A 16752-nucleotide genomic window follows, 5' to 3' on the forward strand; every position below is an offset into this window, starting at 1 on the left:
ATTTAATTTTAAAAAAAATTAAAAACAACACAATCTTTGGTGCTGGGACCCCAAAATATGTAACAATCTGAAGTGAATCTAAAGTCCCGTCTCCAAATAATATGAAATATGAAATTTCAGGCCACACCCATTCTCATTCGACCATGGGTCACCATAAGCCACACCCACTTCCCCACCCTGCTCATATGCCACACCCATATTCTCCAGCACTGTGATATGAATGTGGGCAGCAGGATTAAAGTGATGCTAAACTAGTGGTCATAAGCTTCCATTAACTGTTAGCTATACTAGCCTTGTAGATCGAGTAGAAAATGTCTTTTTATCTCAATAACGAATCGTATCTTTAATCAAGACGACAATCTTCATCTTCTTAAATTAAACATAATCGACCTCAGTGTTAGTGAGTTTAGCTAAAGCTAGCTAGCATGTAATGAGCTAGGTAGCAAGTGTAAAAGAAAAGACTTTGAAATGATAAAATAATAAAGTGCAATAAAATTCTTCTGCTCCTGAATCTGCAATATAATTACAAAAATCACAAGTTCAATGTAAAATAAAGCATATATTTTAGCATTTATCGTGCAGCTTGCTCTTTCACACGTTACATAATAAACCTTTTCTTTCATTAAAGCACTTTGTGTCAATATAAAAAAAGATTTTTAAAAACTCAATTAAAAGGTGATAAAATGATGTAAAACATTACACATCACTGTATCAGCTCTAACAGCATGTCACATTCAATAAATTAAAAAAAATAAACATAAAACGTCAACATAAAAAGGTCTAATCGTGTCTGTTGCGTTTGCGAAGCCCCACCCCCAACTCGTCCGGGCATGTTTTAGCCATGCCCTCTTCTTCATCCGTGTTGCCGCCCTGCTCTTCATTATACAAATCCACATCATGCTCCTCTGTAGCCACGCCCACTTCATCATGCTCCTCTTTCATCTCCTCGTCACGTTCAGTAGCCCCGCCCACTCCATCCTCACGCTCCTCCTCCAGAAACGGCATGCTGAAGTCGCTCTCCTCTCCGCCGTTTGTCTGTGGTTTGGTGCTCGTTTCCGTGCCAAGGGTTTCCATGGTGCTCAGCGACTCGATGAGGTTGTCAAGGTTACGCTCACACGACGCCTCTGAAACGCACAAACAGGAAGCGGGGTCAACGTCTCGACCAATCAGAGGTGATGTGTTCTGTTTTCTTCACAAGAACGCACTCTCACACAGAAGAGTGCAAACACACTGTCTCTCTCTCTCACACACACACACACACACACTCACATACACACACTCTCACACACACACGCTCACTCTCACTCTCACATACACACACACACACACACACACACACAGTTAAACTAAATTAAAGACATATCTGAGGTGTGTAAGATAATGGTTTGATTGTGTGTATGAATTAGCGCTGTGTGATGTAGAGAATCTTTTTGGTGGTTCGAGGTTAGAACCGCGCTGAGGCGGAGGAGAACCCATCTGGTTTGCTTTCACACCTCCGTGGTCACAGTAACCCAAAGGCACAGCTGGAATTTGGATAAATATCATACGGATATTATTGTTCTTATCTAGGGCTGGGTGATATATCCAGATCACGATAAATAATTACACCATACACTGCTCTGACATCGTTCCTATGGTAACGTATATTCAAAAATTTATTAACCCTTTGAAGTCTTAAAAAGAATTTAAACGTTTTGCCATAGATATTATTTTGCTGTATTAACCCATCATAAAATGTTTTGAACTTCAGCTTTAAGAATATTTGGTTATTTTTTCAATATAAGATACTGTATTGATGTAAGTGCTTCCACACCCACAAATAAGATAAACATATTAAAGACTCACATTTGTATTTAATAAATTAAGAAAACAAGCTAGATGAAATGTTTTTTAAAGTAATTTATTTCAACATCATAAATGCAAAATATAAACTTTAGAAGTGAAAAACAAATAACTAGTGAAGTATTTACAAATAAAACAGATCAGTCACAGAAGTTTCCTCAGTGTGATCCGTCCTCTAATCTCAGTGTCCTGTTAGCTGTGCCATTGCTCACAGCCAGTCCTGAGGCACATCACAGGCCTTGTCCATCAGCGCTGTATAGACATAGGAATAGAAAAATATATATTTACATTTTATATTGTACACACACACATACACATACGCGTGCACACACACACAGATTGACACTGTTAATTTTTTTTTCTTTTGCACTCAAAGATGTTTACAAATGACCAGCCACTTTCCTTATAAAATGTGAATAAAGAGTGTGTGTACGTGTGTGTACATGTACTTGTGTGTGTACAAGTTTACGTGTGTGTGTACGTACGTGTGTGTATGCACATGTGCGTGTACTTGTATGTACGTGTGTGTACATGTTTGTGTATACTAGGGCTGCACAATTAATGGAATATCGATCGCGATTATGATTTTGACGGCCAACAATTAAATGAACATGATCGACTGCGATATTGACGTTTAAAGTTCATCCTCCGCTAAAAGAAAACTCCGCTGCAGATCAATTCAAGTGCTTCCTACACTTACAGCCAATCACCATAGAGCGGCGCAAGGCTGACGTCATTTTGTAATGCCAAAACCCGGAAATGGGGATAGCATTTTAGCGCTCGAGCTGCCAGTTTCGCGTCGAGTTCCAGAGCTTTGCGCGAGGAGAAACCATGACATTAACATGATACTAAATGGCACTACAGAGGTTGTCGGGGACATTAAACGTCATCACACCGACCGTGCGACCATTTCACTCGCGTTTGCGACTGAAAAGTATTTTGTGCGACTGTGAATAAATATTTATTCACACCGGTGCGAGTGACCTGTTCGGAGTTGTATAATACAATCAGAATAAAAACTACAGGAAGTCCAAAATACATCTACACCGCGCAACAGTTACTTTCACACTGCTTTTCATCTCCTCAGTCAACTGAACAAGTGTGTAAATACTGCAGAGAAGCCATTATGATGAAGAGAGTAACTCTGTACATCATCTGCTTCAACTTCCCGATCTCACAAACCGCCATCTTTTATTGATCCCGCAAAATGACCTGAACTTTCACCTGTTCGTGTAGACACAGCGGCGTCGGGCGGAGTAAATTAATAATAATGTTAACACTACAAGGTGGGTTTAATTCAAACTTCTTTATTAAATAATCAAGAGCAGCAACGGTTCAGTCTGTAAACATACAGTACACTGCCCATCTCCTTCACTAACTCTAATTCACTCCATTTAAACTTACGGTTGCCAGATATCACTAGAAAAGTCAACTCCAGTTTCCATGTTTTGATTTAATCCCCAAAAAATACAATGTTATCAGCAGACATGACAACACTGTACTGCGGAACCAATCTAAAACTGATAAACAAACAAAAATAAAACTACTAAAATGTAAAGACAGAAAATGTGCTTAGTTATAAATAAATCATTTAATGTAAAAAATAGATATCATAATAACTTCATAAAATATAAATAAAATGAGAAATGAAATAATGTTTAATTACTATGGGTTGCATTTAATATCAATTTAACATTAAGCTTAGTTCGCTATTTCATTAGAAGTCTATTAGCCTTTTTCCTAATATGGATCATTTTTATGTTAGTCTACTTTTAATTAGGACTCTTTATTGTTCAAGATATTTAAAAATAAATATGTTATGCTTGTTTATTTATCAATTAACCAACAGTATCTCATTGCTATTATTTTAATTCAATTAACAGTGACCATGAGCGGAGAGCTTACATTTAACTGTTTATGATAAACCTCCTGATTAAAGTTTCAATAAAAAAAGATTGGTATCTGGATCGGTATCGGCTGTAAAAATCCTGATCAGAGCATCAGTAATGAACACCATTAAACTAAAGCGCTTTGCATCTGACTGGTAAATGAACTCACCCAATCGCATCCTATATGAGATTATTCAGATATCTACACAATACACACAGAGCGGTTCGAGAACTGACTCCAGCCCAGAACCATGACAGTGGAAATGTCTAATAGTGTAGCTTTAAATATATTTAAGAGGAGCAGACTTCAAACACTGAACATTGATGTTTATTGTATTTGTTTACAAGGTAAACAGGTTAACGGTTGTTTTTTGCATACAGTCTGTAAAATTAACTGAAAATATTAAATGTAGTTTATCAGAAGGTAAATTAATGTGTCATGGCTCACACTATGTTCCCAAATTCTGTCATAATTGACCAGCTCAAGTTTTCTCATGGCTGCTTGTGTGTTATATTGTGGCATGAGAAAACTTGACATATTTTTATTGCACTTTCACATTTATTGTCACTAAATTCAATGAATAATCATGATAAATAATCGAGTTAAAAATAATTTCAATATTGATCAAAATAATCGGGATTATCATTTTGGCCATAATCGTGCAGCCCTAGTGTATACACACGTGTGTGTGTGTGTGTGTGTGTGTGTGTGTGTGTGTGTGTGTGTGTACTCACAGGTTTTCCCCGGAGTGAATCGACTCCCCTTTAGGATGATGTTCTTCACGTGTTCCTCAAATCAGATCGTCTCCATCGTCCTCTTTTCACACAAGAAGCAGCTGGAACTTTAGTAGATAAAAACCTCCTACTGGAAGCCAAGGTGATAAGTCACCTAATTCTTTCCCAACCTTTTTCTGCTTCACGTTTTTCAGCTGAAGAGATGTTTACCTGCGTCGCTTACCTGCACCGCTAATTCTTACAGTAACGTGTGCACAGGAAGTAAATACTTCTGTAGAATATTTAAAAGAAAATATCCCTGCTTACTCGTCTATACAGACATTAACTATGCATCATAAGAAAGATTGTCTTTCCAGAGTTATTCCCAGGAAATGACATCATGTGATTTGGACACGGGGCGGGTCCGTCCAATTTAAAAAGTTGATCATTATAAATTAAATGGTACTGAAAGAACGTCGCTGATTCCTCGTCTTTTTTTAGCATAATGTTCTTGGTCTTTGTAGACATTAAAGGAAAGTATCATGAAAAACTCAGTGTAACGGTTTTGTTTTTGTTTACTAAATACAGTATGCATTTTATATATATACACATACATATATACATACATTTTACACACATATATATATATATATATATATATATATATATATATATATATATATATAGTGATATGCATTGGGTATAGTAGACATGTCCTGAGGTATGGTGATATTTCAATCACATCGCCCAGCCTGTTCTTAGGTGAATATCTTTAATATCTTTAAACAGAAATCATAAAAATCATCTGAGCACAGAGAACCCAGAGCCAGCGTTCAGTATATTACTAAAAATTATAGAAATTACGTCTTTAAAACATTTTCTGTGTGAGATATATAAATGTATACACAGACACACACACAGTGCATCCAGAAAGTATTCACAGCGCTTCACTTTTCCCACATTTTGTTATGTTACAGCCTTATTCCAAAACGACAGGAACTCCAGACAGTTCCTTGGACTTCATGGCTTGGTTTGTGCTCTGACACTGGGAATACTTATGTACATGTGCTTTTTTTATTTTTTATTTTTAATAAATTTACTAAGATTTCAAACAAACTTCTTTCACGTTGTCATTATGGGGTATTGTTTGTAGAATTTTGAGGAAAATAATGAATTTAATCCATACTGGAATAAGGCTGTAACACAACAAAATGTGGAAAAAGTGAAGCGCTGTGAATACTTTCCGGATGCACCGTACATATATATATACACACACACACACACACACACACACACACATATATATATGTTTGTGAGAGACTTATGAACCCAAAATACACACCATGTTTATACATGGTTCAGTGGATCAGCAGTTGGATTGATTCGGAATTGATTCCATAATGAATCACTCTCTGGCTTTAATAACAGGGTGTAAATCTGAGACCTTATCATTATTTAATACAATTTTATTCATTTGCATCATTTGATTCCTTAACAAGCAAGTCGGTGTATGATAAAACCTCACGTCTCGTCACTATTCGACTCAGTGTCACTTACTAAATGATTCAGTGAGTCGTGAAAACTGATTCATTTTGACACACTCTTGTAGCAGACTTTTGAAGAAGTAATCACTTTGATCATTTTACTAGAGTTTGATTAAATTCTAAAAAGTGCATGTGTGTGCGTGCGTGTGTGTGTGTGTGCATGCGTGTGCGTGCGTGTGTACCTGTTGGTGCGTATTGCATACCCCGTTTCTTCATCAGGTGTCTGATGCACTGCAGCTGGGTCATGATCTCATTCTTCTGCTCCATCGCCACCGACTTCACACTTCACACACACACAGATCATCACTTATTGAACACACACTTCTATGGCTGTGTGCGCGTGTGTGTGTGTGTGTGTGTACTTACCAGTTAGTCAGAGGGTCGAGTTGTGTGAGGATGGAGTTCAGCATTTTCTCCGTCTGAGCTAAACGCTGTTCCAGCTCATTCAGCTGATTCTCTACACACACACACGCGTACGTACACACACACACACACTTTCACTTACAACATCTATACATCGCTCTGTCTGGGTCATCATTTTGTCCTTACACATTCCCTCCATTTGCACACACACACACACACACACACCTGTCTCCTCAGATTTGCGGAGTCCTCGGGCGGTTCTCTCTTTCTGAGCGCGTGTGTCGTCTGCAGACTTTATCTGTACACACAACACACACCTCCATCAACACTACGTTTTTTATTATTATTTTTATTATTATTATTATTATTATTATTATTATTACTACTGTTATGTTCATTATTATCATTATTAATGGCACTGAGGTGACCTTGAGGAACTTGTAGGCGGCGAACAGTCCGACTCCGACGGCGTACAGCGGCATTAGCGTGAACACGTAGCCCTTATTGTTGCTGCTGATTTTGGCCTTCTCCTTCCTCACTTCCTGTTCCACCAGACGCTGTACCTGCTGCACATTGTCAGGGGGGCCACGCTGAGGGGCGGCGGGGCTGGGGGTGGGGCCAGAGTGAGAGGCTGCAGGACACACACGCACACAGGTACACTCATGAGCACACAGCAGCCTGACCTTCACACATACACACACTCACTATACACACACCTGCTACATTTCATTAGTGTTTAACACTTATTAAAAAACATTACACACGCCTCACTGCACAAACAACTCATCACAACAACACACTCTGGTATTATTCTGTTCTCTCTCCCTGTTTCGCTCTCTTTCTGTCTCCCTCTCTCTCTCTCTCTGTCTCTCTCCCTCTCTCTCCATCTGTCTCTCTCCCTCTCTGTCTCTCTCTCTCTGCGCATGCGTGGTGTTGGAGTGAGCGTGGTGTGTGGAGGGCGTGAGACCGGTTTGGCGTCTTGCCAAAGTTTTTCGCGAGTTTGCTTTTTTTGTTTTTCTTTCATTTAATGTATTGAATGTTAAGTTATTGAGTTATCGGTGGTTGGTGAAAGTTGAGAGTGGGTGAGAGTGAGCAGGACGCCATGGCCTCTGAGGCCGGAGGGGAAACGCTGTCTCTCCACCGTGGCGTCAGGTGTGTACCAGAGAACGGAGAACAGGTGGAGGAGGTTCTGCTGGCGGTGGGATGTAGGTCGGGAGTGAGAACATCTACTCCGCCTCCCGAATGAACAAAGCGGTGGTGATTTTCCTGAAAAAAGAAAGATCTGCCAACACGCTGTGTGAAAGTGGAATATGGCTGAAAGGTGTCATGCTACACGTCACCCCTCTTTCTGCCCCTGCGACGCGGGTCGTTGTTTCTAACGTGCCCCCTTCATTAAAGACGAGCTGATCATGAAGGAGCTGGCCCGCTTCGGAAAGTTCGCCAGTCCCATGACGGATATCCCGCTCGGCTGTAAGAACTCCGCGGTGAAACACGTCCTGTCTTTCCAGAGACAGGTTTATATGTTTATCAACAACCGAGAACAAACACTGGATATAAACTTCAAGTGTAAACACGGCAACAGCAGCTACACCGTTTTCGCCCGAGGTGTTTTGGGTGTGGGGAGATCAGACATAAACGGCTGAGCTGCCCACGCAGAGCGGTGCAGACAGGGAGCTCCGGGGGAGACACGCCCGGGGTGCAGCAGCAGCAGCAGCAGCGTGGAGACAGTCAGTGGGAGAACACTGGAGCACAGGAGCCTGGGGCAGAGGGGTAACGACACACAAAGGTCACAGCAGGAAGAGGTCAGTGACGAACACAACACCACTGAAATAATCACAGCACCCAGTGATAACACCGACACCTGCGTCCATGATAGCAACAACAACAACACCGCAGACAGCTTTCATTTCAAACCCTACACCGCTATCGCTGTCGGAGACAGTGACTCCGTACAACCGCAACAGAAGAACCCACAGGACAAGAACATCGAGAACAATGAAGATGACCAGGAAACAACAAGGGAGGAGATGGACAAGGTGGAGGAATTATCCAAACAACCACAGCACAATGTCGAGATGTTGGAGGACTTGGGCCCAGAGTGCAGCGCAGGAGCTACAGGAGAGGAACCCCTCACAGACACGGAGGAGGAAGACGTCACCCCAGATCAACCACACTCATTTAACTGTCCAGAACAACCTGAACAGTTCTACACCACAGAACAGATCAACCGGTTTCTAGAACTGACGAAAGGAAAGCGCAATATCTTACTGACAAAACTCTTCCCGGACAGGAGAAACTTCATCAAATCTGTACAGCACACCCTGGGTGTAATGTCACCAAGGAGACGCTACAGACAGAGGAAACGGACAGCAGCCGCAAGAGGGGAACTGACGTGTGTTGACCTTATAATTTAGAAATGGATGCGCAGTGAATTGGGACTTTATGACTACAACGGACTTATAGTAGACCTGAAAAAGTTTTTTTGGGTTTCTCACTGGAGGGTGTTTGTGGGGTTCTTTTTCTTCTTCTTCTTTCCTTTCTCATTTAAATGGAAAAAATGATTTTTAAAAATATAGATATGTAAATATACCCCAAACTGAACACAATAAAGGTGTCTTAAAAGTAAAAAAAAAAACAAAAAACTCTCTCTGTCTGTCTCCCTCTCTCTCTCTCTCTCTGTGTCTCTCTCTGTCTCTCTCTCTCCCTCTCTCTCTGTGTCTCTGTCTCTCTCTGTCTCTCTCTCTTTCTCTCTGTCTCCCTCTCTCTCTCTCCGTCTCTCTCTCTCCGTGTCTCTGTCTCTCTCTCTCTGTCTCTCTCTCGCTGTCTCTCCCTCTCTCTCTGTGTGTGTCTCTCTCTGTGTCTCTCTCTGTCGCTCTCTCTCTGTCTCTCTCTCTCTCTCTGTGTCTCTCCCTCTCTCTCTGTGTCTCTGTCTCTCTCTCTCTCTGTGTGTGTCTCTCTCGCTTTCTCTGTCTCTCTCTCTCTGTGTCTCTGTCTCTCTCTCTCCCTCTCTCTCTCTGTGTCCCTCTCTCTGTGTCTCTCTCCCTCTCCCTCTCTCTCTCTGTGTGTCTCTCTGTCTCTCTCTCTCTCTCTGTGTCTCTCTCTCTGTGTCTCTCTCTCTCTCTCCCTCTCTCTCTCTGTGTGTCTCTCTCTGTCTCTCTCTCTCTCTCCCTCTCTCTGTGTCCCTCTCTCTGTGTCTCTCTCCGTCTCTCTGTCTCTCTCCGTGTCTCTCTCCCTCTCTCTTTCTCTGTCTGTCTCTCTCTCTCTCTCTCTGTCTGTCTCTCTCTCTGTCTGTCTCTCATTCTCTGTCTGTCTCTCTCTCTCGGTCTCTCTCTATCTCTCTCTCTGTCTGTCTCTGTCTCTTTCTGAAAGGAAAAGATAAGCATATGAGACGATCGATGTTTCGTTTCATTTCCGGATATTTACGTGTAGATGTGGTGAAGAACACAGCACCTCTGGTGGAACACCACCCAACATTCAAATGAGCAGAAGTATTGGAACAGGCTCTTAATATTTGGCTGCATTTCCCTTGCTGTTGCAGACCGTGTCTGAGAGGGGTGTGGCTTAGGGGGAATGACAGAGAATGGAAGGCGTGTCTGAGAGGGGTGTGGCTTAGGGGGAATAACAGAGAATGGAAGGCGTGTCTGAGAGGGGTGTGGCTTAGGGGGAATAACAGAGAATGGAAGGCGTGTCTGAGAGGGGTGTGGCTTAGGGGAATGACTGAGAATGGAAGGCGTGTCTGAGAGGGGTGTGGCTTAGGGGGAATAACAGAGAATGGAAGGCGTGTCTGAGAGGGTGTGGCTTAGGGGGAATGACAGAGAATGGAAGGCGTGTCTGAGAGGGGTGTGGCTTAGGGGAATGACTGAGAATGGAAGGCGTGTCTGAGAGGGGTGTGGCTTAGGGGGAATGACAGAGAACGGAAGGCGTGTCTGAGAGGAGTGTGGCTTAGGGGGAATGACTGAGAACGGAAGGCGTGTCTGAGAGGGGTGGGGCTTAGGGGGAATGACAGAGTGAAGGGCGCCGACACACACACCCCGACATTCCGTAACACACACCCCGACACTTCATAACACAGACACACACCCCGACACTTCGTAACACACACACACCGACACTTCGTAACACACACACACACTTCGTAACACACACACACACACACACACCCCCCGACACTTCGTAACACACACCCTGACACTTCGTAACACACACACACACACCAACACTTTGTAACACACACACACCCCCCGACACTTCGTAACACACACACACACACACACACACCCCCCGACACTTCGTAACACACACACACCGACACTTCGTAACACACACACACCGACACTTCGTAACACACACCCGACACTTCGTAACACACACAGACACCGACACTTCGTAACACACACAGACACCGACACTTCGTAACACACACACACACACCGACACTTCGTAACACACACACACACACACCGACACTTCGTAACACACACCCGACACTTCGTAACACACACAGACACCGACACTTCGTAACACACACACACACACCGACACTTCGTAACACACACACACACCCCGACACTTCGTAACACACACACACACACACCCCGACACTTCGTAACACACACACACACACACACCCCGACACTTCGTAACACACACACACACACCGACACTTCGTAACACACACACACACCGACACTTCGTAACACACACACACCGACACTTCGTAACACACACACACAGACACTTCGTAACACACACCCGACATTTCATAACACACACACCGACACTTCGTAACACACACACCGACACTTCATAACACACACACCGACACTTCATAACACACACACCCCGACACTTCATAACACACACACACCGACACTTCATAACACACACACACCGACACTTCATAACACACACACACACACCGACACTTCATAACACACACACACACACCGACACTTCATAACACACACACACACACACACACCGACACTTCGTAACACACACCCCCCGACACTTCGTAACACACACCCTGACACTTTGTAACACACACACACACCCCCCGACACTTCGTAACACACACACCGACACTTCGTAACACACACACACACACACCGACACTTCGTAACACACACACACACACCGACACTTCGTAACACACACACACACACACACCGACACTTCGTAACACACACACACACACCGACACTTCGTAACACACACACACACACACCCCCCGACACTTCGTAACACACACCCCCCGACACTTCGTAACACACACCCCCCGACACTTCGTAACACACACACACACACACCGACACTTCGTAACACACACACACACACACCGACACTTCGTAACACACACACACACACACCGACACTTCGTAACACACACACACACACCGACACTTCGTAACACACACACACACACCGACACTTCGTAACACACACACACACACCGACACTTCGTAACACACACACACACCGACACTTCGTAACACACACACCCCGACACTTCGTAACACACACACACACACACACCCCGACACTTCGTAACACACACCCGACACTTCGTAACACACACACCGACACTTCATAACACACACCCCGACACTTCGTAACACACACACCCCGACACTTCGTCACACACACACACACCGACACTTCGTCACACACACACACACCGACACTTCGTAACACACACACACACACCGACACTTCGTAACACACACACACACCGACACTTCGTAACACACACACACACCGACACTTCGTAACACACACACACACCGACACTTCGTAACACACACACACACCGACACTTCGTAACACACACACCCACACCGACACTTCGTAACACACACACACACCCCGACACTTCGTAACACACACACACCCCGACACTTCGTAACACACACACACCCCGACACTTCGTAACACACACACCCACACCGACACTTCGTAACACACACACACCCCGACACTTCGTAACACACACACACCGACACTTCGTAACACACACACACCGACACTTCGTAACACACACACACCGACACTTCGTAACACACACACACACCGACACTTCGTAACACACACACACACCGACACTTCGTAACACACACACCCCCCGACACTTCGTAACACACACACCCCCCGACACTTCGTAACACACACACCCCGACACTTCGTAACACACACCCGACACTTCGTAACACACACCCGACACTTCGTAACACACACACACACCGACACTTCGTAACACACACACACACCGACACTTCGTAACACACACACCGACACTTCGTAACACACACACCCCGACACTTCGTAACACACACACCCCGACACTTCGTAACACACACACCGACACTTCATAACACACACCCCGACACTTCGTAACACACACACCCCGACACTTCGTAACACACACACACACACACACCGACACTTCGTAACACACACACCGACACTTCGTAACACACACTCCGACACTTCGTAACACACACCCCGACACTTCATAACACACACCCCGACACTTCATAACACACACCCCGACACTTCATAACACACACACCCCGACACTTCATAACACACACCCCGACACTTCGTAACACACACACCCCGACACTTCGTAACACACACACACCGACACTTCGTAACACACACACACACACACACCGACACTTCGTAACACACACTCCGACACTTCATAACACACACCCCGACACTTCATAACACACACCCCGACACTTCATAACACACACCCCGACACTTCGTAACACACACACCCCGACACTTCGTAACACACACACACCGACACTTCGTAACACACACACACCGACACTTCGTAACACACACACACACACACACACCGACACTTCGTAACACACACACACCGACACTTCGTAACACACACACACCGACACTTCGTAACACACACACACCGACACTTCGTAACACACACCCCGACACTTCGTAACACACACACCGACACTTCGTAACACACACACACACACACCGACACTTCGTAACACACACACACACACACCGACACTTCGTAACACACACACACACACACACCGACACTTCGTAACACACACACACACACCAACACTTCGTAACACACACACCGACACTTCGTAACACACACACCGACACTTCGTAACACACACACACACACACCGACACTTCGTAACACACACCCCGACACTTCGTAACACACACCCCGACACTTCGTAACACACACACCCCGACACTTCGTAACACACACCCCGACACTTCGTAACACACACACACACACCCCGACACTTCGTAACACACACACACACACACACCCCGACACTTCGTAACACACACACACACACACACCCCGACACTTCGTAACACACACACACACACACACCCCGACACTTTGTAACACACACACACACACACACCCCGACACTTTGTAACACACACACACACACACACACCCCGACACTTTGTAACACACACACACACACACCCCGACACTTCGTAACACACACCCCGACACTTCGTAACACACACCCCGACACTTCGTAACACACACACACACACCCTGACACTTCGTAACACACACACACACACACAGACACTTCGTAACACACACACCGACACTTCGTAACACACACACACACACCGACACTTCGTAACACACACCCCGACACTTCGTAACACACACACACACACACACCCCGACACTTCGTAACACACACACACACACACACCCCGACACTTCGTAACACACACACACACACACACCCCGACACTTCGTAACACACACACACACACACACCCCGACACTTCGTAACACACACACACACACACACCCCGACACTTCGTAACACACACACACACACACACCCCGACACTTCGTAACACACACACACACACACACCCCGACACTTCGTAACACACACACACACACACACCCCGACACTTCGTAACACACACACACACACACACCCCGACACTTCGTAACACACACACACACACACACCCCGACACTTCGTAACACACACACACACACACACCCCGACACTTCGTAACACACACACACACACACACCCCGACACTTTGTAACACACACACACACACACACCCCGACACTTTGTAACACACACACACACACACACCCCGACACTTTGTAACACACACACACACACACACACCCCGACACTTTGTAACACACACACACACACACCCCGACACTTCGTAACACACACCCCGACACTTCGTAACACACACCCCGACACTTCGTAACACACACACACACACCCTGACACTTCGTAACACACACACACACACACAGACACTTCGTAACACACACACCGACACTTCGTAACACACACACACACACCGACACTTCGTAACACACACCCCGACACTTCGTAACACACACACCCCGACACTTCGTAACACACACCCCGACACTTCGTAACACACACACACCGACACTTCATAACACACACACACACACTTCGTAACACACACACACCGACACTTCGTAACACACACCCCGACACTTCGTAACACACACCCCGACACTTCGTAACACAGACCCCGACACTTCGTAACACACACACACCGACACTTCGTAACACACACACACACTTCGTAACACACACACACAGACACTTCGTAACACACACACCGACACTTCGTAACACACACACACACACCGACACTTCGTAACACACACCCCGACACTTCGTAACACACACACCCCGACACTTCGTAACACACACCCCGACACTTCGTAACACACACACACCGACACTTCATAACACACACACACACACTTCGTAACACACACACACCGACACTTCGTAACACACACCCCGACACTTCGTAACACACACCCCGACACTTCGTAACACACACACACCGACACTTCGTAACACACACACACACTTCGTAACACACACACACCGACACTTCGTAACACACACACACCGACACTTCGTAACACACACCCCGACACATCGTAACACACACACACCGACACTTCGTAACACACACACACACTTCGTAACACACACACACCGACACTTCGTAACACACACACACCGACACTTCGTAACACACACCCTGACACTTCGTAACACACACACACACACCCCGACAATTTGTAACACACACACACACACACACCCCGACACTTTGTAACACACACACACACACACACCCCAACACTTTGTAACACACACACACCCCGACACTTTGTAACACACACACACCCCGACACTTTGTAACACACACACACACACACACACCCCGACACTTTGTAACACACACACACACACACACACACACACCCACCCCGACACTTTGTAACACACACACACACACCCCGACACTTTGTAACACACACACACACACACACACACACACACACCCCGACACTTCGTAACACACACACACACCGACACTTCATAACACACACACACCGACACTTCGTAACACACACACACACCGACACTTCGTAACACACACACACACCGACACTTCGTAACACACACACACACACCGACACTTCATAACACACACACCGACACTTCGTAACACACACCCGACATTTCGTAACACACACACCGACACTTCATAACACACACACCGACACTTCGTAACACACACCCCGACACTTCGTAACACACACACCGACACTTCGTAACACACACACCGACACTTCGTAACACACACACCGACACTTCGTAACACACACACACCGACACTTCATAACACCCACCCTGACACTTCGTAACACACACACACACCCCAACACTTTGTAACACACACACACACACCCCCGACACTTCGTAACACACACCCTGACACTTCGTAACACACACACACACCCCAACACTTTGTAACACACACACACACACACACCCGACACTTCGTAACACACACACACACACACACACCGACACTTCGTAACACACACACACCCCAACACTTTGTAACACACACACACACACACCCGACACTTCGTAACACACACACACACACACACACCGACACTTCGTAACACACACACACACACCGACACTTCGTAACACACACACACCGACACTTCGTAACACACACACCCCGACACTTCGTAACACACACACACACACACACACACACACACACACACACTTCGTAACACACACACACCGACACTTCGTAACACACACACACCGACACTTCGTAACACACACCCTGACACTTCGTAACACACACACACACCCCAACACTTTGTAACACACACACACCCGACACTTCGTAACACACACACACACACTTCGTAACACACACACACCGACACTTCGTAACACACACCCTGACACTTCGTAACACACACACACACACACCCGACACTTCGTAACACACACACACAC

General features: G+C 45.4%; 1 protein-coding gene across 2 annotated transcripts in view; it reads right to left on the minus strand.

Moving 5' to 3' along the window:
• Positions 1–495: 495 nt before the first annotated feature.
• The window catches only part of ccdc107 (coiled-coil domain containing 107), an 18788-nt gene continuing 2531 nt past the window's right edge, over positions 496–16752 (minus strand). The window contains exons 2-6 of one of the 2 annotated variants that reach the window (XM_053650527.1): positions 6781–6983; positions 6578–6650; positions 6356–6446; positions 6193–6272; positions 496–1124 (exon numbers count right to left, since the gene is read on the minus strand). In XM_053650527.1, the coding sequence (XP_053506502.1) occupies positions 781–1124; positions 6193–6272; positions 6356–6446; positions 6578–6650; positions 6781–6983 (791 nt within the window). In that variant the 3' untranslated portion in view covers positions 496–780. Of the gene's footprint in view, positions 1125–6171; positions 6273–6355; positions 6447–6577; positions 6651–6780; positions 6984–16752 lie in introns of both variants that reach the window. The other variant, XM_053650526.1, reaches the window with a different exon arrangement.

The sequence above is a fragment of the Ictalurus furcatus genome, chromosome 19, assembly GCF_023375685.1.
Source record: "Ictalurus furcatus strain D&B chromosome 19, Billie_1.0, whole genome shotgun sequence".
In the NCBI taxonomy this organism is placed as follows: Eukaryota; Metazoa; Chordata; class Actinopteri; order Siluriformes; family Ictaluridae; genus Ictalurus; species Ictalurus furcatus.